The 23,894-nt window shown below is 42.3% G+C and overlaps 1 protein-coding gene across 4 annotated transcripts in view; it reads left to right on the top strand.

Moving 5' to 3' along the window:
- The window catches only part of ctnnd2b (catenin (cadherin-associated protein), delta 2b), a 122,777-nt gene that overhangs the window by 85,171 nt on the left and 13,712 nt on the right, over positions 1-23,894 (top strand). For 3 of the 4 annotated variants that reach the window (XM_071918547.2, XM_071918544.2, XM_071918543.2), the window contains 4 exons: positions 8,758-8,944; positions 16,559-16,676; positions 18,052-18,234; positions 23,406-23,579. In XM_071918547.2, coding sequence (XP_071774648.1) covers positions 8,758-8,944; positions 16,559-16,676; positions 18,052-18,234; positions 23,406-23,579 — 662 coding nt within the window. Of the gene's footprint in view, positions 1-8,757; positions 8,945-16,558; positions 16,677-18,051; positions 18,235-23,405; positions 23,619-23,894 lie in introns of all 4 variants that reach the window. The other variant, XM_071918545.2, reaches the window with a different exon arrangement.

Below are 23,894 nucleotides of genomic sequence, written 5' to 3'. Positions count from 1 at the left end.
TGGTGGCAGGCGAATAGCATCACCTCCAGCTGCCTGTCTTATGTAATGCCGCTAGTCGTTTGCTTTGCCGCCAGTGTGACCCAAGCGAATCTCAAGATTCTCCTGGAGAGTTGCTTGTTCAGATTTTTTATTTTTTTTGGCAGCAAATTATTTGGAATACTGTAGATGGCATCAGATGAGAGACTGAAGAACCTAACCTAACCTAACACAGAGCTGTTTTTTCTTTTCTTTGTAAAAACCAACTCTGGCTTCACAACCTCATTCGATCAACAGTCTACTCTTTATCTACAGTATAGCCAGCATTACATAATTATGTCATTCCAGGACCCAAATTAAGGTAAATGTGATTCCACCCCGGGGTCCTGGCTCATTAATACATAACCAAACCTATGGGGAACAAATGCCGGTCTATAGTTTATCAAAAAGCGATTGATTTGATCTTCTGACCATGAAAACAAAGTAGAAAGTTGACATCAAGAAGTTTGCTACAATAAAAGTCAGGTCAAATTAGGATTTAACAGGTAAAACAAGACCTGCAAGAAGTGACTGTATCTACAGTGGTGTTCCAAACTCAGGTCGGGGGACCAGTGCAGGTACCTGAGAAGTTGCTAAGCGGTCCCTGGCATAGACATAGACAGATGTAAAATTGTATTATTTGTATTACTGTAGATGTATGTTCAGTATTAGTTTTAACTAAATTAGATGTTACCATAAGTGACAGGTCTTCAGTGTCTTGCTCAAGGACACTACAGCTTCAGTATCTTCACTTAAAGGACGATTCAATTCAATCAATTCAATTGTCCTCAAGGGGAAATTCTCCTTGCAGCCAGACGCCTAAAAATATATAAACATAACTACACAAAAGTGCATAAGGCATAGCAAGAGTCATAAATTAAGATCATCATCCATAGAACGGCATTAAAATAAATAGCGTAAATGCTGGCCTCCTTACTCTCTCCTAATAAATAAATGAAACGGAGTTAAGCAAGTTAATGGTTTGGGAAATAAAAGAGTTTCTCGCCCTGGTCGACTTGCCCTTCAGCGGTCTGCACCTTCTGCCGGAGGGGGGAAACTCAAATTCACCATAAAGGGGATGAAGAGGACACTTCAGTATGGCTCTGGCTTTACTGCAGACCTTCATGCTCAACTCTGAATTTGCTGCTCATATCTGATTTTATTTATTTTTTGGATGACTGTTCATTTCTTTTCTGGGATGTAACCCATATGTCCCATACCAATATGAACTGACAGCAATGTTGAAAAGATGCACGTGTGCAGACTAACTAAAAGGATCTTTCTCAACACATTTCTGTTACAGTATGTTCCTTTGGGTTTCGACTGAATTAAGGCATCTCCCCAAATACCAATCAAGTCAGCTATTTCTCTTTACTTCCATTGTTGTGTCTCATTGTTCTTCAGGCTGACACTCGCTCAGCCAAACGGTGCCAAAATGATGACATTTTGTCTCAGGTGAATGATGTAAGACTTAATTATTGTCTATGGCAACACTCACAAATTCACATTTGGAAATTTGGAGTTTTTTGCAGTTCACGCTGATTAGAAAGCATCAGATCTGTCACATGTGAGGGGAAAAATCTGAATTGGGACACTTTCAGCTGCAGTGTGAACGCAGCCAAAGACGTCAGGCAGCTTGTTCGGTATGACAGTAATGATCTTAACTATATTCTGCAGTTTGTTTCTGTTAGTGGGCGACAGGTTTCCATACCAAGCAATTAGAGAAAAGGTGACAACTGACTCTTCCATTAAGTTGTTGAAAGGAGTGATGAGCCTTCACTCGAGTAAATGGCTCTTAGTGGACACAGTGGTTGTCATGGAGATTGAACCCATGTCCTTCCGGTTATGGGACGGTCTCATTTGTTCACTGTTTCACTTCCAAAACTGGCTCTTACTTGGATATTTCTAGTGTGATTTGTACAGCGGTTAGTTTCAGTCTAATTGATCAAAGACAGACTCCATCTGTGCTGATAATTCCCATAAAGCTTTGTTGTTTCTGTCACCGTGGCAACTTACAGGATGCTTTCACCTCAGTATGGATGCTGGCACAGACACACACACACATGCACTTTTATTTGTTCTATACTTCTTTCTATATAGACCTTCTGTTTATTTTCATTTATTTATCCTATTTTATGTATTTATTTATTTATTTGTAAGGGACCGTGTATTAAACATAAATGTTGCCATTTGATGTATTTAATTTCCATCTGCAGTCCCTTGGCAGGTTGCTACATTCATCCCCTAAACCCTAATCCTAATCTTAACCCTAACCACTACATGCCTAATTTTAATCCTTACCCTAACCTAAACTTAATCCTAATTCTGAATTTAGCCTTAAACCCAAGTCCTAACTCTAAACTAGCCTCTTAAAGAAGTGAGGACCAGCAAAAACATGGCCTCACTTCGCAAAAGCGTCCTCACTCCTCTGGTTCTCGCAAGGATAGAAGTACAAGAACACACACACACACACACACACACACACACACACACACACACATACACATATGCAGACATGCACAACGATACATACGAGGAGATAAAAATAAACCGGGAAGAGACAAAGAGAGGAAGAAAGAGATGCGGGGAAAGGCGGCACAGAGAGAGAAATATGACGGAATGGGAAATGGTTTCAGAAACAAAGAGAGGCGGCCAACAGTCTCATTTCCCCTCCCTCCATGTGACGGCACATTCATAACCTCCCGCTGCCACTCATGATGTAAGGCCTAGGCAATTAACCTCCTTCATCTGTCACACAGTCATGGCTGTGTGTGTGTGTGTGTGTGTGTGTGTGTGTGTGTGTGTGTGTGTGTGTGTGCGAGTGTGTGTTTCAGATAAAAGATAAAAACCCCACTGTGTTTCACCCCAGAGAGATGATGTCATACTCCACACAGCAAGAAGTGATGCTGGGAAAACAGTTGACTTTACTCGAGATTATAAACGAAATCATCCTTTCATGTTTCAAAATGTGGTGCATTTTGCCATATGTGGTTACATTACCCAGGATGCCGCAGTGCATTTACTTTAAGAAATCCATGCAAAATATTGATACTTTTTTTTCAGTGGGAGATTTCATTATTTTTTTAGGAGATATGCGCTATTTGGAGGATGCTTTTATCCCAAGCAGATAACACTATAAGTGCATACATATTTTAGTATGGGTGTCTCTAGCAGATGTTTAACCCTAAGCATTATGCATTAGGGCGAGGACTCACCTTTTATGTATTTTTGTTCTGGGGACCACTTCTGAAAATAATGTTGCTTTTAGATATGACTTAGTATGCCGTTATAGGGAGGTAACAGTTACAACAGCTATATTCTTTGATTGCAAAAGCTATTCATTTGCAATTTTGCTATTTCCTGTAAACGTGCATGCAACTTTGAGTTTACTATTTTGTTGAGCAGCACGATGAGATGAAATGCAAAAGTACGGAAGAGGATTAGGGCCACGTGAAAAATGTATTTGAGTTCTGGGATTAAAGTCAGAATTCTGAGAAAAAAAATTGAATGAATTTTGATATTAGAAAAACCACATGAATTTCACAGGGAAAATCACATGGGCAATATGTGGAAGATATGTGCTTTGCACATGGGAAATGTGTGATTTTGGAACATTTTCTGGTGCTCCACATGTGGTTTTGGAACATTTCCAGGTGTTTCAAAATCCAATGTGAAACACATGACATGTGCTTCGCACATGTTAAGTGTGTGGTTTTGGAACATTTTCAGGTACTCCACACATTGTAACATGTGATAACATTTCCCATTTGATAACGTGTTTTTCCACGTTTTCCACATGTTATCACATATGAAATTCATGTGGTTTTTCTGTAAGGGTCAGAATTCCGAGAATAAAGTCAGACTTCTAAGATTAAATTCTGAATTTTGAGAATGAAGTCAGAATTCAAATACATTTTTCACATGTGGCCCTAATCCTCTTCTGTACTTTTGCATTTCATCTCATTGTGCTGCTCAACAAAACAGTAAACTCAAAGGTGCATGCACGTTTGCAGGAAATAGATGCCTCAGCAGGACATTTGTTGAGGCCATGTTGTTGCTGCCATTTGTTTGTAGCAGCTCCATGGGCTAAATGATGTGTGAAAAAGAATATCCGTAACCCAGGCATTCTTCTCCACCCATTTAGCCACAGGACGTCAAATTTATTATTCAATAAATTTGTTCCCATTTTGCAGTAGCGGAGTCATTATTTTTATCAGAGTAAGGAGCCACAGTAGGAGTAAATCATTGTTTTATGAATGGCCAGCGCTACACTAAAAATGTTCTTTGTAATGATTCAGACATTCTATATACATGTATATGTATGTAAGTGTGAATGTATTATTGATGGCAACAACATGTATTCCACTCCAGTGTCTCCTACAGTGGAATAGGTGGGTTAGGCATTGCTTTTATTATTCTTTTTATTGTCATCCTAAGAGTTGATTTTTAATATAGTATTTGCTTTGTTTTTTGGCAGTAGTGATGAAGTGAGTCAGCTCACACCTCACCTCACATCAGAAAAGACAAAAAAGAAAATAATGAAGAAGCAATTAAAAAGACATTAAGCACAAAAAGAAAGAAGAAGAAAGAAGAAAAAAAAAAGAATAAATCCTAGAGACACAGTAGCTGTCATCCCGCTTTAAAGAATATTAGCATTGGTTTCATTGGACCAGAGGTGGGGACTCGAGTCACATGACTTGGACCCGAGTCACAGTTTTAATTACTTGAGACTTGACTTGATGCATGAAGAGAAGACTTGAGACTTGACTTGACTTGGGTTCTGGTGACTTGGGACTTGACTCTGACTTGTACTTTGATGACTTGAAAAGGTTTCTAAAGTCTTGACTTGAGATCTTGTGTTTGTGTAAATGACTTAGATTGAAAGTGATGAGATTTGTTGCAGCAGACGACTGAATTTAAATTCTGTTTTCTGAATTTGTATGGAATGACTGAATTTATTGAAGTTGAAACTGATTCTAGAAATCAAACTCATGATGCTCTTACCAAGTTTTTATCCTATTAAAACCATATTGCATTGAAAAGTCCTAGATATTTAGTTTTCTTTAAGATATTAAATTGATACTGGACTTGATTTGTTCTGACTTGACTTGGTGTTCTACATTTAGACTTGAGACTTGACATTAATGACATGGACTTGATTTGGACTTGACTTGCTGTTCTACATTTAGACTTGGGACTTGACTGAAGACTTGACATTAATGACAAGGATCTGACTTGAGACTTGACATTAGTGACATGGACCTGATTTGGACTTGACTTGGTAATCTACATTTAGACTGGGACTTGTGCCTCAAGACTTGAGACTGAATTCAGTGTTTCCCCTAGGATGGAGTTGTAGCAGCAATTTTTTTTTCCTCCTCATCACCACAGTCATCACTTCTCTTTCTTCTTTTGATCAGCCAGTCTTTTAAACTCATCTGAAAATTCAAACGTGATTTGACAAACAAGCTATTAGTTTATGTGTGACCCATATCACCCACAGGGTGACCGTTTACATCTACTGGGTGTTAGCTAGCAGCTAGCTAGCTGTCATTCATTCTTCAAATTATTCATTCTTAACTGTCCTTTTTTCCAGAATTAACTTGCATCACCACACTGTTGTATTATCAAACAGTGTTAATTTACTTAAATGTAATGACATTTTCAATGATAAAATAACTTACATTTATGAGGTTTCTTTAAGGGAATCCTATCCAAATAATATGTAACGTTAATATCTCTGTGAGGGAATCTGTCAGTTGTCTTTGAGATTGACAGCTTTCACGCGTCACGGTGGCCCTCGCGCATAGTAAGGCCCGCCTCCAGGAAGAAGAAAACAATCGGTGCATGTGGAATACCTACTATCTTTTAGGGGTGGAGCCAAATCCGAATACGGTATTCGGAAAAGCACAAATAGTGGGTTTTTACGAATATTTATTTCGTACAAATATTAAAAAAACATGTCAAATAACAGCACGCAGGTCGGGACTCGTAGTGTAGCGAGGTTACATCGCTGTCTCCGTCTCTCTCCTCTGCTCTGCTGTCTGTCTATGTATAAATAGCTGCAGGTCTCTGTGTCTGGCAGAGTTGATCTTTGGCTGAGTGGTCAGCACAGTCGTCTGTGGAGACCAGGGTTCAAGACCTGCTGTGGAAACCCGCCTTTGCAGAATAGTTTATTATAGAACACTTATTTCAACACTTTAATATCCTAAAATTAGAAGTGTAATAAAAACAAAAACAGGATTGTTACGCCTATTTCCACTTTTATTCGAATACAAATACAAATACAAATAATTTTGCTGCCTCAACAAATACAGATACAAATACAAATACTGGGCTCTCTGCACATCCCTACTATCTTTGTATCAAGATAGATCTTCCAAATGTTTATTTCACAGATATGTGTTTCCTTGCATATTCCTATCAAATGATTGCGTTTGCTGTAACGTTACTGTGCGACACTCACAGGAAGTTGCAGGACTGTTTTCCCTTCGGCGAATGATAATCCTGAATCCGTGATGAGCATTGCTTGCTTCATTGTTGACATCTACCTGGTGCTTGTTGTTATAATCGCTGTGCTGACATTATCAGGTAAGCGGAAAGTTTCTCGTTTATATGCTTTACTCACAGGTGTGTGAATTGACCTGGATATGAAGCATCCGTAGCGCAAAATAATATAACGTTAGTTTCTAAAGAGATAAGACGGAGCCCTCTTCTCTCCTCTAATCTCCTCTCCTTTCCTTTCCTCTCCTCTCCTCTCCTCTCCTCTCCTCTCTCCTCTCGTAAAAAAAAAATAATTCAGCAGCGGCGGTCATGTTTTTCATGTCGCTGATAGGTGCATATAGGGGAAACACTGGGACACTTGGGACTCGAGCAAAGTTGACTTGGTCACACCTCTGCATTGGACAAATGTTTTTTTTTAACATACTTTAGTTTCAAAGGCCTTTCTGCTTCACCACAAAAAAAAACCCTCGAACACACGCAGACTCACAGACACGAAGGTCAACTAGAATTATTACGCGTCGCGCCGAACGTCAAGGTTATCAAAACCGCCGCACGCCCCCGTCGCCCCTCTGGAGCAGCAGAGACCAGAGAGAGGAGACGCTCTGGCTGACATGACAGTCCCGCTCTAATTACCGACACGAAGCCAGAAGCTAGTCGTTTAGCAACCCCCGCCTTCTGACCGCGAGCGCGATCACACACTGCCTCCTTAACGCTCCGCATAAACACGTAGCGTCCAAACGGCTGGCGGAGATAAGACTGATTTGTCGAGAGGGCTTGGATGTACACAAACACACACGCACACACACACACACACACACACACACAGAAACAAATTCCTACAAACCCACCAAGGCAGATAACAGAGGCTGTAATTACACAGTCGCTGTTCAGCCAAGGGTGAACGACACGCAGCGCTAAAGAGAGGACGCCGTACTCCAAACATACACACACACACACACACACACACACATACACACACACACACACACACAGTTCTGAGGATAGGATGCTTTACCACGACTACAGCTATAATTACACCCATAAAGGAGAAGGGAAGATAAGTCCAGATACAAGCAGGGATGGACACGCATACGCTGTCATACACGCAAACATATAATTATGTGAGTACCTCAAGGTTATCACAATCTGTGTGTGTGTGTGTGTGTGTGTAAGACCTCTCAACAAATCACAGTGTTTTGCAGTAAAACGTGGTGATTGGTCTCTTACCCTCTCTGTCCTTTTTGTGAAGGGCTCCAGCTGATGTGTGTGTGTGTGTGTGTGTGTGTGTGTGTGTGTGTGTGTGTGTGTGAGTTGTTCACACACTCTACCAGAGCGGCTGGCTAAAAGAGTGAACAGTAATTGGTAGGCAAGAGAAAATTCCCTCTATTTTCTTGGTTGACTGGTTGCTGTACATTGAATTAAGGTGAGGATGAAGAGCAGGAGCGGCAAGTGTGTGTGTGTGTGTGTGTAAATGAGAGAATAGAGAAGGAGAAAGATAGAAAGAACGGAAACGGAGAAAGAGAGAGGAGTTGAGTCCAGGGTAAGTGATTAACTTGGCTCAAACAGACTCGCTTTGCTCTTAAGAACACAGCCAGTGCTCATTCATACTCACACTTGTTATATTTCTGCCCTCTTATCCATGGATGACAGCAGGAAGGAAGGAATATGCTGTATAATATTCTAAAATGTTATAAGAACAAATGCAATGTGATCTCTCTTTCCCATGAAACAGTATTGGCTGCTAATTGGATGTTTGTTTGTGTCTTTATCTGTGTTTGCATGTGTGTGTGTGTGTGTGTGTGTGTGTGTGTCCACGCCTTTATTGGCACGACTGTTCATCAGAGACAGTATTGCCAAAGTAGTACACAAAAAAAATCAGAAACCGACAAACATTCAATCATATTGAGATGATCAATTATTTGATTTGAAAACACAACATAGTACATAATCACCAGTATCTATAATAACATATTGGTCATTGTAGTGACCATTCTGTGTGTGTGTGTGTGTGTGTGTGTGTCTGTGTGTTTGAGTGTGTGTCTGCTTACATGCGGTTGCGTGCATGCTGCTCACTTAAACCTATGAAATATTTGAAAGGCTTTTAACTCTTTGTTTCTCCATCTCTCCCTCTCTGTTCCCTCTCTGTCTCTTGTTTCTGTGCGTTTGTTTTCGCCCCCCCACCCCGCCCCGCCCCACCCCGCCCCGCCCCGCCCCGCCCCGCCCCGCCGTCCTCCGCAGGCGTTTTGTGGAACCTGTCGTCGTGCGACGCCCTGAAGATGCCCATCATCCAGGACGCCCTGGCCGTCTTGACCAACGCTGTGATCATCCCCCACTCGGGCTGGGACACCTCCCCCCACACGCAGGAGGACCGCAAGCTGCACCTCCACTCCTCCCAGGTCCTCCGCAATGCCACCGGCTGCCTCCGGTCAGTGGGCCACGGGGGGGGAAGAAGAAGAGAGAGTGTGTATGTGACTGTATCTGTGTGTGTGTGACTGAAAACTAGACCTCTATGGGGCGTCCTAGTGGCTTGCCATGTCCCTTTCTCTCTCTCTCTCTCTCTCTCTCTCTCTCTCTCTCTCTCTCTCTCTCTTGCACTCTGATGAGAACATAGACACCAAATGTGTCCCTGGTAGATCATTGGCTCTGGTGCTCCAACACTTTAGCATACACTATGTTGAGTGATAGTAGGCTCCATGCTAACACTTTAGCGTACACTATGTTGAGTGATAGTAGGCTCCATGCTAACACTTTAGCGTACACTATGTTGAGTGATAGTAGGCTCCATGCTAACACTTTAGCGTACACTATGTTGAGTGACAGTAGGCTCCATGCTAACACTTTAGCATACACTATGTTGAGTGATAGTAGGCTCCATGCTAACACTTTAGCATACACTATGTTGAGTGATAGTAGGCTCCATGCTAACACTTTAGCATACACTATGTTGAGTGATAGTAGGTGACTAGCATTATCCAAAGTCAGTAGAGTGACCCTTCAATAATAAAATGTTGTTTGCGATTTTTATTATATAGCCTGGAGAGTAATACAAAAATGAAATATCATTAACTCAATACAGCTGATGTAGCCAGGTTTATTTTGGGAACTATTTCAAGTGAACAACCACGTATTCATCCGCAGCACTGTGATTTTTAGCTGTACACAGTCTCCCATCACCCACCACCTTCACTTCATTAGAAACAAGGAAAGTAGTTCCTGGTATTTCAAAACAGAATGTTATTTTTGTATTTTGTTTACTTTATGTAAATTTTACCAACCTCCTACACAAAACTGCCAGACTTGGCTGCATATCATTTAAGATTACTCACCATTTAGCTTTAGAGCTGCTACATGTTCTCATTTTCTTACTCTTTTGAGATAATGCTAGTCGCCTACTATCACTCAACATAGTGTACGTTAAAGTGTTAGCATGAAGCACCGGAGTCAATGATCTACTGGGGACTAATGGATGATTTTGGTGTCTATGTTCTCATCACTTAACCGGTAAGTTGACCTGAACGGGACAATCTCCAAAAAACTTAATTCATTTACACGATTACTGAGCAGACCTTTCTTCAGACCTTCAGTGCACACTCATAAACTGTTTGCTCAAATGAAAACATTGTTCACCACCAGACTCAAAATGTCCCGTCATGAAGCTTTTGTAAAAACTCCACTATGAAGAAAATTCAAGTCGCACACTCTCCTCTCTTCTAGTTTCGTGCTTTACTGATTCCAAACCGTTTTCAGCTCCATGGCCTTCGTCTGAAACTAAAAGAAAGGAGAAGAGTGCACCACTTGAATTTTGAATTTTCATTATATTGCCGTTCCCTCACCCTGCCAAGACCTAGTGTAATAATAACAGCTGCATTATGGCCGGGGGGCAGTACTTACTTCTTATTATCTGTATGGGTATTGATTAATTCCATTAAATGTACAACATGACTAGTTTCCAGAGCGCACTGACTTATCCACACAAACAAACACGCAGCAATTCCTTCTGTGTTTTTTCCTCTATTGTGAATATTAAATGGAGGAGCTCATCTGTTTATTACTTTTAATGAATATGAAGTACAAGAGGATGCCAAGGAGGAATAATGAAGGCATGTTTGATTGTGGTAGTGTCAGACCAACCTCACAGGCCAATACATCATCTGCTTTTGTGCACCATAATTAAACTCACACTGAGCGTGTGTGTGTGTGCGTGTGTGAATGGCCAGTCGTGATGCTGAGACAGCAGTCCTCCTTAGCTCTCCGTTCTGTAAATATTCTCCCCTTCCCAGTGTTTTATTTTCTGTCTTGAGGTCCATTAAAAGCTGTGTGTGTGGTGTCATGTACCAAAAACACTCTCAATCCATTTTTACATGTTCATTTTCCAGCATCTCTCTGAGCCTTACCAAGAACAGGCTGTTTCTGTCGCCGTGTCTTTAAGGCTCATTAATATTAACGACCCTCTGTTCTGATTGGCTAAACGTTTCAAGAGTGAAACGTGAGACACCGCAGCCCAGCAGCTACAGGTAGGGAAAACTCTCCGGTAACAAACAATGACAACCGCTCAACCGCTTTGAAAAAAACACTTTGTTAGTCTATTATTTCTTTAAAAAATGATAATGAGCGAACCTTTGTGACGCCACAAAGTTACGGAAGTCCAAACGGCTCGTTTAGAGGCTCGCTTTTCTAATATGGATTGTGTGGATGTAGTTGGCGACCGTGCGTTTTGATACTTTCACCATGTTTAGATAGCACATCCAACTCCTTTATAATCACAGAGGCAAGGGAAATCCTGTTTTACACCATATGGGACCTTTAAGTCATTGGTTGACAAAGTGACAACACCTTTACAGACCGGATCAGATATCTTAGAGATATTGAATGGGACTATTTCCTGACTCAAAATCTAATCTATCATCTATTTAGAGCTATTGAGGATTGCTGAAAGTCCGCAATTCTCCTGCAAAAAAAACTCATTTTGATCAAAAAGAGTGTATTGTTAATGATGAAAACATTTCAGCAGGTATTCCAGTGCGTGAATGCTGTATTTTGCTGAGAAGCTGCCCCAACTCTGTCGGTTTAGCAGGATTTTCATGATGAAATTCCACCGGCTCTGAGAGTCTGCGCTCATAAATAAGTCTAGCAGAGAGAGAGATTTTCTGAGACAGACTGGCTGCGTGCCACACAATTTTTTTTTTTTTTTTTTTTTTAGCGCACCCCTCCTACATTCAGCGGCAAACAAGCCCGAAATGTGTCTCGCAAACAGAATGATGACAACTTAGCTTGGAAACGTCAACAGCCTGTATGCATATCTGTCTCTTTGCCTGTCGAGTCCCGCGTTTATCCCGCATCTATCAGTAATGCAGCCTTTCCTTGAGTGTTATACAATAGGACCAAATGTGTCCCGACAAGACAATTCCTTGTAACTCGCGACAGGCTGAAAAGAGAGAGCCGCACTTGACATTTTCCAAACAATTCCTCTCGGGGATGGGAAAGAAGTGCAGTGAGAACGGAGCGGAAAAAGAGGGATGGCTGCCATGGCTACGTTTGTATCGCTCTCTGACTGCCTGTGTGTGTGTGTGTGTGTGTGTGTGTGTGTGTGTGTGTGCGCGCACCTGTCTGTCTCTCTGTGGGGGCCGTTAATCTCAGCAGCAATATGTCTCCTCACCTGCTCTCAGTGAAAATAAACCGCACATATTGGCTGGAAACAAAGGCTTTAGTGGCTTCTAAAACTGTATGTGGGTAAAATTGCACACACACACACACACACACACAGGACTACGGCAAGTACTGTATGTGTGTGTGGTTGTGTGTGTGTGTGTGTGTGTGTGTTGCGAGCGATAGCTTTGTGTCGAGCAGCTCCCTAAGCTCGACGGGCTAATTCATCTTTCTCACGCCTCGTTAGGGAATGCTGGGAGTCTGATTAAAGATTGAATATTTCATGGCGGGTTTGGTATATAGCCGGCCACCTGCTCGCTCTCTCTCTCTCTCTCTCTCTCTCTCTCTCTCTCTCTCTCTCTCTCTCTCTCTCTCTCTCTCTCTCTCTCTCTCTCTCTCTCCCTCCCTCCCTCCCTCCCTCCATTTAGCTACCTCACTCTCTCGCGGTCACTCTCTCCTCTCACTCCGTCTCGCTCACATTATCCCTCTCTCTTCCTCCTTCTGCCTCGCCCTGTCTGCTCTCTCTCTCTCTCTCTCTCTCTGTCTCACACAAACACACACACACTTTCCCCCAGCCTCTGCTTACTCATTGCTTGTTTTGCTCCTTGTATGTGTGTGTGTCTGTGTGTGTGCTGTCGTTGTGCCAACTAACTAGGAAGTGCATGGGCTGAAACTTGTGCTGCTAGACAACAGAACAGGAGTATGTGCACTGAATTTGTATGTGTGACAAATTCAGCTGCGACTAATGAACAGAATGTGAATATGACTATTGCCATGGTACATTTACCCAGTGCGTTGTTGCTGGAGCATAATATAGCCAAAAAGACATGCTCCTATGACTTTTGTTCCTTGTTTTTTTGTCTCCATCTTTGGTGCTAAGCAGTCATTTCTGCTCTGCACTTCCCAGAGATCACCTGTCAATCAAACAGTGTGGGCGGAGCTTGGATTTTCTGTTGATGAAGTTTGAGTTTCTCTTTTCTTTGTCTGTTCAGCCATGGTGGCTGTCACTGCTCATGCTAACTACCCAGTTCTTCTTCTTCTGTTTATTCCAAACAAACCGGAAACATAAAACGCATCACTTCCTGTGCGGCAGAGGATTTTTCCCAGGAAAGACCTACCAGACACCAGCTGTTTAGAACAGACAATGTAAAAGCTTTCATGAACTGGGTATAGGTTGAATCCAAATTGTGTCATAGCAATTGAATTCAGTGCACGTAATTCCAATTCAGTTGTCTAGTGGCACAGGTTTCAGCCCATAGAAATACAGAGGAGCCCAGCAGAAGCCAGCTAAGGATTATAGAATTAAAGCGAGAGAGAGAATCGCTCCCCTGTTGATACTAAAACAGTGGCATTTTTTGTCTTTGCACTTTTCCGCAGCAGCAGCACACTATGGATTAATCAAATTCTGCTCTATTTTAAAGCCCCCCCTTGTAGACACTTAACCTTTTTTTTTTTCCAGCAGTGTGATCTTTTTTTTTTCTTGTTATTTTGCTTCTTCACACTAAAAGATTATAATCAGAGATAATCTGCAGCCCTGTTGCCTTTGCAAGTGAACGCTTCAAAGGGATTAATTATGCCAAATTGACTGAAGTTAATTGAATTGAATCCATTAACAGGTAATTGCCAAAATAAAAGAAATATGGGAGGGAAGGAGGGATATAAAGTGGATTGAAAGTAGCGTTCAGACGGTTTCTTTTTTTTTTTGGCAGCTAGCTGTGTGTGTTCTTATAGTAAATACAGTGTACAGCACAGACAAACCAAAGCAATCAATCAATGCACTGGCTCTGTGTGTGTATGTGTGTGTGCGTGTGTGTGTGTGTGTAGATTGACCTCTTCTCTCCGCCACTATGTTGTTATCAGGCCTGATAAAGGGAGATATTGTAAGCGTTTTCTGGCACTTTTTCTCCTGGGTAACCCTCAACTACTCAATACACACACACACACACACACACACCGTGATAGATTGATGGCTCAAGGTAAACAAAAGCCAGGGGAGATCCAGCCTGGGACACAAACAGCCCATCAACCACCTGGAAAATGCGAGCTGTTATTTGGCTGCATAATTAAAACATGATGCTTGTATAATTTAATAGAAACAAGATGCTCTGATGGGGGTCAAAAAAACAAACAATTTCATTACTAACAAATGTCACTCCTCTTCTACTCCTATCATGTTTTGTATTTGAAGTACATGCAATGGTTTTTGCTGCATTTAAGGTAGCAGCTTATAGATGCATACAAAACAGAGTCATCAAGTCACTGCTTTCAGTTTCCGGTCACATTTCTTCAGTTAATTACATCTTTGGGGCTTGTTCCTCAGCCTAAATGTTCCTAAAAAAAAAAAGGATAACAAGCAAATACGACCTGAAAATGAAAGTTCAGGCAAAGAACATTTTGAAGCGGGAAGCGTGAGATTTAGATGATAATGGTAATGCTCAATTATCGCCTAAATCAGCTGAAGGGTATTGGCTCTTAAGTGTGTTTTTCATCTTGGCATGTTCCTTAATTGAATTCATTTGGGAGTGCTCTATTGCTTGAATCACTCATTTTAGTTTTTGTTGGTATTCACTTGTTAAGCACTTTTCTGCTTAAACAAATTATACGGAAGCTAAACATTGAGAAATGGCTCATTTCTAAAGTTACAATTCGCAAAAACTCAAAATCAGTTCTCTTATCCCAGCACTGGGATTGTAACCCATGTTTTGCAAGTACAATCCTCATATTAAGATTGCAAATCACCATTTATGCCTTCAATTCCCATTCAACATTAAAGTTAATGTATTTATAGATTATTTAATTACATTCTAACTTTTCGATTTTGTGTCTCCAGCTGTAAAAAAAACACTTCAGGACATAGAGAGATGTTCTGATTAATTTAATATTCTGACTGATTGACATTGGAACAGAAATTCCGAAAACCAAAATAGGTCCTTTAGTGTGAAAAACCTCCAAAACTTCATTTCTGTGTAAAGTTATTATTCTGTATTGCAGGCTAAAAGTCTAAAATTGAGTCTAATTAAGTTTTGCTTGTGGCAGAGAGTTTATTGCCAAAACTCACACACTCCAGAGCTGTAAATCTTAAGGCATGTGTGCATTTAGAGACATAAATGGAGATTTGTAATTAGAACTTGAGGATTGTACTCGCAAAACTAGGGATTAGTTGTTCACATGATTTTTCCATCAGCCTTTCACTCCTTCCACCATCTGCCATTGCCAGAAACTCTGAAATCTTAAGCTTTTGTGCCGTAAAGCAATCCAGCAGATTTCCCTCCAAATCCGACCCGGTGGTACACAATGTAGAATGCAGTGTAGAGGCCGCTAGACAGTCTTCTCAGTGATGGTCTTGTTTGTTTATGGTAATTATTCTTCCGTTTCAAAATGAATGTGGTAGTGTGGTTTCATTGATGATTAAAGAGTAAACTAAACCCCAAACCCAAATCTGTGGTGAAGCCTGACATCTAATGGTGAAAAGTAGGGTACTGAACTGCTCATCTGCTATTGGCTGGTCTTTGTGCCAGGTGATGTCACCTTCTATAGAGTACAACTGGTGGTGACATCACCTGGCACAAAGACCAGCCAATAGCAGATGAGCAGTTCAGTACCCTACTTTTCACCATAAAGTGTCAGGCTTCACCACAGGTTTGGGTGGGGTTTAGTTACTCTTTAAACAACTTTTTGCCTTGATACAGGAACGTATATTGTTAGTCCCGCCCTCCTCCCTCTCAATTGGTCATTTAGGCATGCACACACAGGGTCACAGATAGGTAGATAATGTATGATATATGCTATTTAGTTATTTGAATGTGAAAAAAGTTTCATATTGCAGCTTCATAGTGCTACACATAGCAGATTTGCCCGCTAAGTCGGTTTGAAACGGTGCAGATTGTTATTGAGGACTAGGGAAGGGACTTGATAAACGAATGGGACTAATGGTGTTTTGGCAGCTTGGTGCCGTTTCTCACTGACACTGAGGGCATGGGCATCTTCTGGCCATCTTTAATAGCCTGACATTTAAAGGGCATCACAGCCAGCCAGTCTCTTTCTCTCTCTCTCACACACACACAAGCGCACATACAGATGCTGTACACACACATCACACATGTACACACACGTATGCGTTACTGAGCTGATGCACACATAGTAGTGCACTCACACACACATACACACGCACATATATGCAGGCAGAGAGATACACAGGCATGGAATTATGGGGAGATTTAAGTGCTGTGTACTACTGTTCAGTGGGCAGTGTGTGTGTGTGTGTGTGTGTGTGTGTACATGTTTTCTTGCTTGCTGCAGCTAAGATATTCTGAAACTGTGCTGCATGTTCCGCTTTCCATTGAAAAGTTGATTGATGAAGTGTTTGTGTACTGTATGTGTGTGTGTGTAACAGGAATGTGAGCTCCGCCGGTGAGGAAGCACGGAGGAGGATGAGGGAGTGCGAGGGCCTGACGGACGCCCTGCTCTACGTCATCCAGACCGCTCTGGGGAGCAGCGAGATTGACAGCAAGGTAACACACACACACACACACACACACACACACCCATAAATACACACAACCAATCCCCATACAGACTCCCTGTCTCTCTCAGATACACAAACTCTCTCATGCATGCAGAAAAACACAAAATCATACATGCAGAAAAACACAGAAGCACACACACGCACAGTATTTTAGATGAGCTGTGTGAGGTCCCGTGTGTGTGTGTGTGCGTGTGTGTGTGACTTAGTGACTAAGATTTCACAGATACTATAAGTGCTGATTTTTGCATTGTAAACACGTCTCATGATGTTTACTATATATAGAGTATCATTAACATATATTTGCATGTATTATATGCAGTTATATTTTATCTGTGCCTTTGCACACTGTATACATGCATATTAATGAGTACAAGCTATCTGCCTGTGGTCTGTGTGTAAATGTCCAAGGGTTTTGCAAGGCACAAATGACACGCTGTAAAAAATGACAAGTGATTTTATCATGGAACCAGACTTATCAAGCTCATTTCAGAATATTTTAGTCAAATTATCTTACTGCACCAGCAGATAATCTATTGCTGATTTTAATAAATTTCACTTGAAACATGTCAATATGACTTCTTTCAAGAAATCATCACAAAACAATGAATATAACCTTGACACAACACACAAGTAAATGTCTTGAAACATGTTGGAAGATAATTTGGCTATAAATATCCTGAAGTATGCTTCATAAGTCAGGATATAATATTAAATCCCTTCCCATGTGTGTCATTTTTTACAGTGCATCATATATAACTCAGCCCAGGTGGTTGATGCCACAGAAACATCAATGAGTGTGTGTGTGTTTGTATATGCGTGCTTTTATACGTGTGCTTGTGAGTAAGTGTATGTGTATACATGTGTGCGTGTGTGTTTGGTGTGTGTGTGTGTTGAGCTGTGTTGTGTGTTGGTGTGTTGAGTGGAGGCTGTTCACAAGGAGATGTGGAGCTTTTAATCCGCAGAAATCCTTCGCAAGATCAAAGTCCGAGGCTGTTGTCTGCATAGCCACTCGCAACAGTGGGATTTGTGTGTGTGTGTGTGTCTACAGTATGTATACTGTATGCATGTGCCTTTGTATATATGCATGCCCATGTGTATATGCGTGTAATGTGTATGAGTTTATGTATATTTGTGTGTGGGTGTGTATGTGCTTAACTGTCTGCATTTGTATCTGTGGTTATGCCTGTATTATGCGTGTGTGTGTGTGTGTGTGTGTGTGTGTGTGTGTATGTGTGTGTAGCAGGTCAGTCCAATAGAAGTCTAAAAGTCTTTCTCCTTCACATCTCTCTGTCTCTTTTTTCTTTCCCTCCCTTCCTTCCTTTCTTTCTTTCTTTCTTTTTTTCTCTCTCTCTGTCTATCAGACCATAGAGAACTGTGTGTGCATCCTGAGGAACCTGTCGTACCGTCTGGCTGCAGAGACGTCCCACAGCCAGCAGGGGGGGTCGGAGGAGCTGGACGGCCTGCTGTGCGACGCCGGCGGGAAGGAGGCCGAGAGTTCAGGATGCTGGGGCAAGAAGAAGAAGAAGAAGAAGGGACACGACCAGGTGGGACAACGGACAGAGGGAATGAGGGGGTCTTTTGCCCTTTCTCCTCTCTTCTCTTCTCAATTTTCCTTGTCTTTCCTTCTCTTACTTTGTTTCCTTCTGTCTTTTTCTGTGTCTCTCTGTCCCATCTTTGTATTCTCTTCAACTTTCTTTCTTTCTTTCTTTCTTTCTTTCTTTCTTTCTTTCTTTCTTTCTTTCTGTCTCTCTTACTTGGTGGATTATTCCAGTGGACCAGTCCTATGGTGTGCCAGGCAGCTCAGTGTTGTTCAATTTGTTTCTGATGCGGGACATGCTGGATCTTTCTGAACCCTGTATTTTGGACTGTGGCACCATCTCCCTGGATCAGGAGAAGGCCTTTGACGAGTCGCGGGATCTGCCAGAACTTCAATGTTAGGCTCGCTTTATCCCTCAGCCACAGAGCCACTGCTGTGTTTTCTGAGGAGGGCGTTGCAGGGGGAAGGTGCAGCTGAAGACTGAGTAGGCCAGTTTTTCTATCTGCCTATGCAGATGACCTGGTTCTTCTGCCAAGGTAAACCAGGGGGAGAGTAAGGCTCTGCAGTGTGGGACTTGGAGGAGGGGGCTCTCCTCCACAGCCACCAGGTGGTCTAGAGGCTATCAAAGTGGAAGTGGCTGTTTTCTCAGCTCTTGTATAGGGGCAGGGTGCTGATTGTTGTTGGCTTCGTCCCGGTGGCATCTCCTGTCTGTACTAATCCCTGCTAGCGGTTTTCTGAGATCCAGAAGAAGCTGGTGGACTTCTTTTGGTCAGGACATCATTTGCTAAGATCTGCTCGATTGCTCTCCTCTATCTGCCTGTCCAGGAGGGGGATCAGGGCTTGGTCGGCCTGGAGAGCAAGGGTGGTCGTTAGCTCAGAAACTATTATTTCTGTTGGAGAGAACCAGCGTGTGCACTGCTGGGGGTTTAGGGCTGGACCATTAGCTTTTCCTGATGAAGCTGGATGCGCTGAACACCGCAGGTCTCTCAGGACTCTACACATCTGTCCTGAGGACTTGGCAGCTGCTGAGGCGTACACATGTGGAGGGGGTAGTGCCTGGACTGTGGGTACGCGAGGAACCTCTATTCTATGATCCAGTGTTTCACGCTGGAGTCGATTGGAGTATTCTGCCACCCTAAGGTAGCTCCCTATTGGGGGTGGCATCACCAAGCTGGAACATCTGCTATCCCCTGTCACGGGTGGTTGGAAAACGCCCCAGACTGGACTGACCTCCCCGAGGCTGCTGGTGGGGTTCATCAGGGTAGAGCTGGGTTTTCTGCCGGATGCCGTGAGGGGCTGCCTGGTGATGCAGGGGGTAAAGCCCTGTATGCAGGAACCTCAGGGTCTTGAAGGACACTAGTAAACACTAGTGGCAGGAGGTGCTAGGTGAGGAGGGCACTACAGCGTTTAGGTGGAGAGTCCTGTTCAACATGATGTTCTCTGTTTTGTTGTGAGATGTTTCATTAAAGAACATCACAAGTCAATCTTACTTTTCTTTCTCTTTGTTTCTTTCATTCTTTCTCTCTTTCTTATTTTCTTTCTAAATAGACCATGGCAGAGACAACTGGTAGCCTCTGTCTCAAACTAGTGGTATTGTTAGTGCTGGAGTTTCTCAAAGTTAAGACCACATTCCCCATAAACCCTTGTTGCTTGCTGTCACAAAGGGATTGTTGTTGTTGTTGTTGTTGTTATTACTAACAAAAATACTTACGCTTCGTTGTCACTGGAAGAATAGCGCCCTCTTCCTGCTTTGTACCGTAAAGCAATATCTGATTGTGACGTAAAGCAATCCAGCAGATTTCTGCCAAATCCATCCCAGTGGCACACGATGTAAAATGCAGTGTAGAGGCTGGTAGAGGCCGCCAGTCTTCTCTGCGATTATCCGTTTGTTTATGGTAATTATACTAATGTCTCAAAATTACGTGATGATGATTTGTTGATGTTAAATCATCAGTTGCACCAAAAGGGAATAATACTTTCAGGGTCAGTGTTTTTCTGGGTTGTCCTAGTGGTTTAAATTTGTCACGCAATCTTTGTCGCATCTCACAATCTTTGTCCCCCAACACCCCCCCCACACACACACACACACACACACACACACACACACACACACACACGCCTCTCTGTCTCTCTCCCTTTCTCATCTTCTCTCTTATGGACGTTTAATGAGCACATGAAAATCTGAGTTTACTCACTGAGTGCATTATGCGCTAGAAATTTGTCTTGGTTTGTTTGATGTTGTGACCCTAGTGGTTGGTTTTCCTAACAGATGCCTGTACCAGCAAGCTATGGTTATAATAGCTTAACAAGGACTGAGAATGGTATTAAGGAAGGCAAATAGAGAGACAGTCGCCATCTTGAGCCTCGGGAACATGTAACATTTCTCAAATCATGTACTATGGTGCAGTACTGGGAAAACCATGGTGCACTGATAAGAAAGGTGTATAGAGCATCTAGTCTGTAAATATGTTATGTTTCTGTGAGATAGATACCCACTATCCACTAAAAAATACCATAATTTGTTTTCATTATTACAGTTGCATTGTCAATCATTTGTATGAGTGGGTGTCACTTTTTTCCAAATGGAGGATATCTCATTTTGGAATGAAAGTCTGCATTGTCATCCTGTCTCCAGCTCAGAAATACTCGCTCAATGCATCCCTGGTTCACACTATCTGAAGTCTCAAATGAATATTTATGAATATACCGCGCTTTTCTTTGATATTCATGATCTTTGAGTCTGAGTTGTTTACTACGTCAACTATTGACGTCTTCCTACCACCACAATTATTTGGGAGCACGTCTGCAGACTAAGATGACTCACAACTATATCAAACAGAGCTGGATGATGTGACATGAATATGCCCTTCTTTAAACCAATGTTTTTGTGTATGTTCTCAACAAAATACTGGGTTTGTTGAAAGGTGATGCAACATGTTGATATAGCAGCACATCTTTAACACATGCTGCATTAGCCTACATATTACTGTTGTCAGATAAAAGCCTCACCCTTCAGTTTTGGTGATTATTATGTTTATTTCTTAAATTGAGGGATGCATGATCTTCTATGGGTTGAGAAAATTATATGACCCGCTTAGGCCTATCAAATGCTTTCAAACCTCATTGTTTGATGTGAAACATTTATGGTCAACAATCTGAAGATGGTTTTTCTTAACTCCTGAAATGTGGACATTTTGGAGATGTAAGGTTTGCAGAATCTGGTTTTACTTCCAGATTCCGCTCCGTTTTGAGTTCCTGCGTTTTGACTACCTGTGCTCCGAATCAAAAGTGCCAAACTGATTTAGTATTCCTCGCTGGCTTTCCTGGGTCTGCCCATCTGTTGCCAACAGGCAGATTCAGTTGGAAACATTTCAGCCTCCGTTTGTTAAAAGACGAGAGAGCTCTTTCAATTTTTGGAATTGGCAGAAACCAAACGGCTGCCTTGAAGTAGGCAGCAACCTCTTCTCATGCTAATAAGCAATCAGCTCCACATTCTGGTTGGAGTGGAGCGCCTCTTTTTGCCGCGACTTCTAGTAAAGCTGTGCGAATTGAAAACGGAACACTTCCGGTGGATGAGGGCGGGTGAATTGCTCATTAGCCCTGCATGCTTTTTTATTTATTTTTTTTATTTTTCATTTCTAGCAAAGCAACATGGAGATTTTCATTTAGGATGAATATCAGGCAAGAAAAGTAGAGAGAGAAAGGAGATGGTAGTGATGAGCCGAGCCTTTTACTTCCATTTGCTCAAGCTTTGTGTGTATCCAGGCAGAACCAGCGAGACGAGGGATCTCAAAACTAAGCCTGGGATCAGCTTGTAAAGGGACGAATCATAACCTCTCCATAATCATAATACATAACCACACCTCTCTCTCTCTCTCTCTCAATCTCTCTCTCTCTCACTCTCTCTCTCTCTATCTGCCTCTCTCCACTCCAGTGCAGCTGTGGGTGATTACCACGGAGTAGTGATTGGGGACTTGGTTTGGAGAGGGCAAAACTCAACAAAACTATCAACTGCGGGGTAATTAGAGGAGAGAAAGGGAGAAAACGGGAGAGGAGAGGAAAGAGGCAAAGAGAGAGGCAGAGAGGGGGGGAGGGAGGAAAGGCGAGAGGAGAAGGGATGAGAGGAGAGATGAGAAGCGGAGAGAGGATAGGAGAGAGAGGATGCTAGGAGAGGAGAGGGGAAGGGAGGAGATGAGAAGGGAGAAGAGGAGAGAGGACAGGAGGAGGAGAGAGGAGAGGAGAAGAGAGGAAAGGGATGCTGGGAGAGATGAGATATAAGAGGAGAAGAGAGGAAGTTTAGGAAAAGAGGTTGAGAGAGGAGAGGAAGAGAGAGGAAGTAGTGGAATAATTAGGTCAAAGGCAGGCAGAGGAGCAAAGGAAGACAGGGAATGGAGTGGGAAAAAAAGAGGGATAGAAGAGTGCTTTTTCTAATCCACCGTCTTGCCAATAACTGCCTAACTGATGTCATCTCGGGTTACGTCATTACAGATGGGGAGTAGGCTGGGAGAGGAGGAGGGGAGGATAAACTGTGATAGTACCATGCAAAACAAATGAGTCTGTGTGTGCTTTGAAATTTGAAATGCTTATTTTTTCAAGTATTCAATAATTCATTGGATTAGACCCTAAAATTTAAAAAGCCAAATAACTTCTGGACTGGGTTTTCCATTCCCTTTCATCCTCCCCGACTACAGTGCAATCATAATGTAAGAAAAGTCGAAAAAATATTTCTGTGTTCCTGTCTCTTAATCTTTTGATCTGTAGTTCAAAGTGGAAATCTTTATCATTATTTACCTCAGTGGAAGCTTATAGGCCTTTCCCAGAGCCTGCACTCAAAAAACTTTATCGCAATTATCATTGACTTTCCCCTTTACGTATATGTGTATATATTTTCTCCAATGGTCTTGCTTGGTCCCAAGGTCATGAAACTTTTCTACATATGGGTGAAAATTTCAGTTAAAACAAAAAACAAAACAAAACAGGCGATATGATAGCTCTGTTGAATGCCACCTTATTTATTTATTCCATGTTTATTCTCATGAAAAATCACACTGAATTGTAAATCTTCTCCCTCTCTCTTGCCCGAGGGCACAGCGTTGGCACCCCGCCGTCGCCGAGCCGCGCCTCACACAGAATTCACAATGGCCCATCTTATTCGCGATTCTTTCTCTTCTCCCGCAGTGGGACGGCGTCGGCCCGTTCCCGGACTCGGCGGAGCCCCCGAAAGGCATCCAGATGCTATGGCACCCTACCATCGTCAAGCCCTACCTCACCCTGCTGTCTGAGTGCTCCAACCCAGACACCCTGGAGGGAGCAGCTGGGGCTCTGCAGAACCTGGCCGCTGGCAGCTGGAAGGTAATAACTCACTACTGTGGCTGTCTCGCAGTGATCACAGTGGCATCTGCGGGAGCGTATTGAAATTCTAATGGGCCGGCCAGAAAGTGAGTTTTTGAACGCCAGAAACCTCAGCGCTTGGCCAAGGAAAAGACTTTGGTATTGATCAACAACCCTATCAACGTATATTCTGGTCATTTTGTGCTATGGGGCGGTAAAAATCTTACTAATCATTGCCTCTTTAAAATGTCTTAAATTACATTATATAAGCACAATGCATTAAAGATTATGAATACAGTTTAATATCATCTTAAATGCAGTGTTAGAGGTGTTAAA

Source organism: Centroberyx gerrardi, chromosome 13 (assembly GCF_048128805.1).
Source record: "Centroberyx gerrardi isolate f3 chromosome 13, fCenGer3.hap1.cur.20231027, whole genome shotgun sequence".
In the NCBI taxonomy this organism is placed as follows: domain Eukaryota; kingdom Metazoa; phylum Chordata; class Actinopteri; order Beryciformes; family Berycidae; genus Centroberyx; species Centroberyx gerrardi.
The sequence above is the reverse complement of the archived record's forward strand: the minus strand, read 5'-3'. Positions and strand labels throughout refer to the sequence as shown.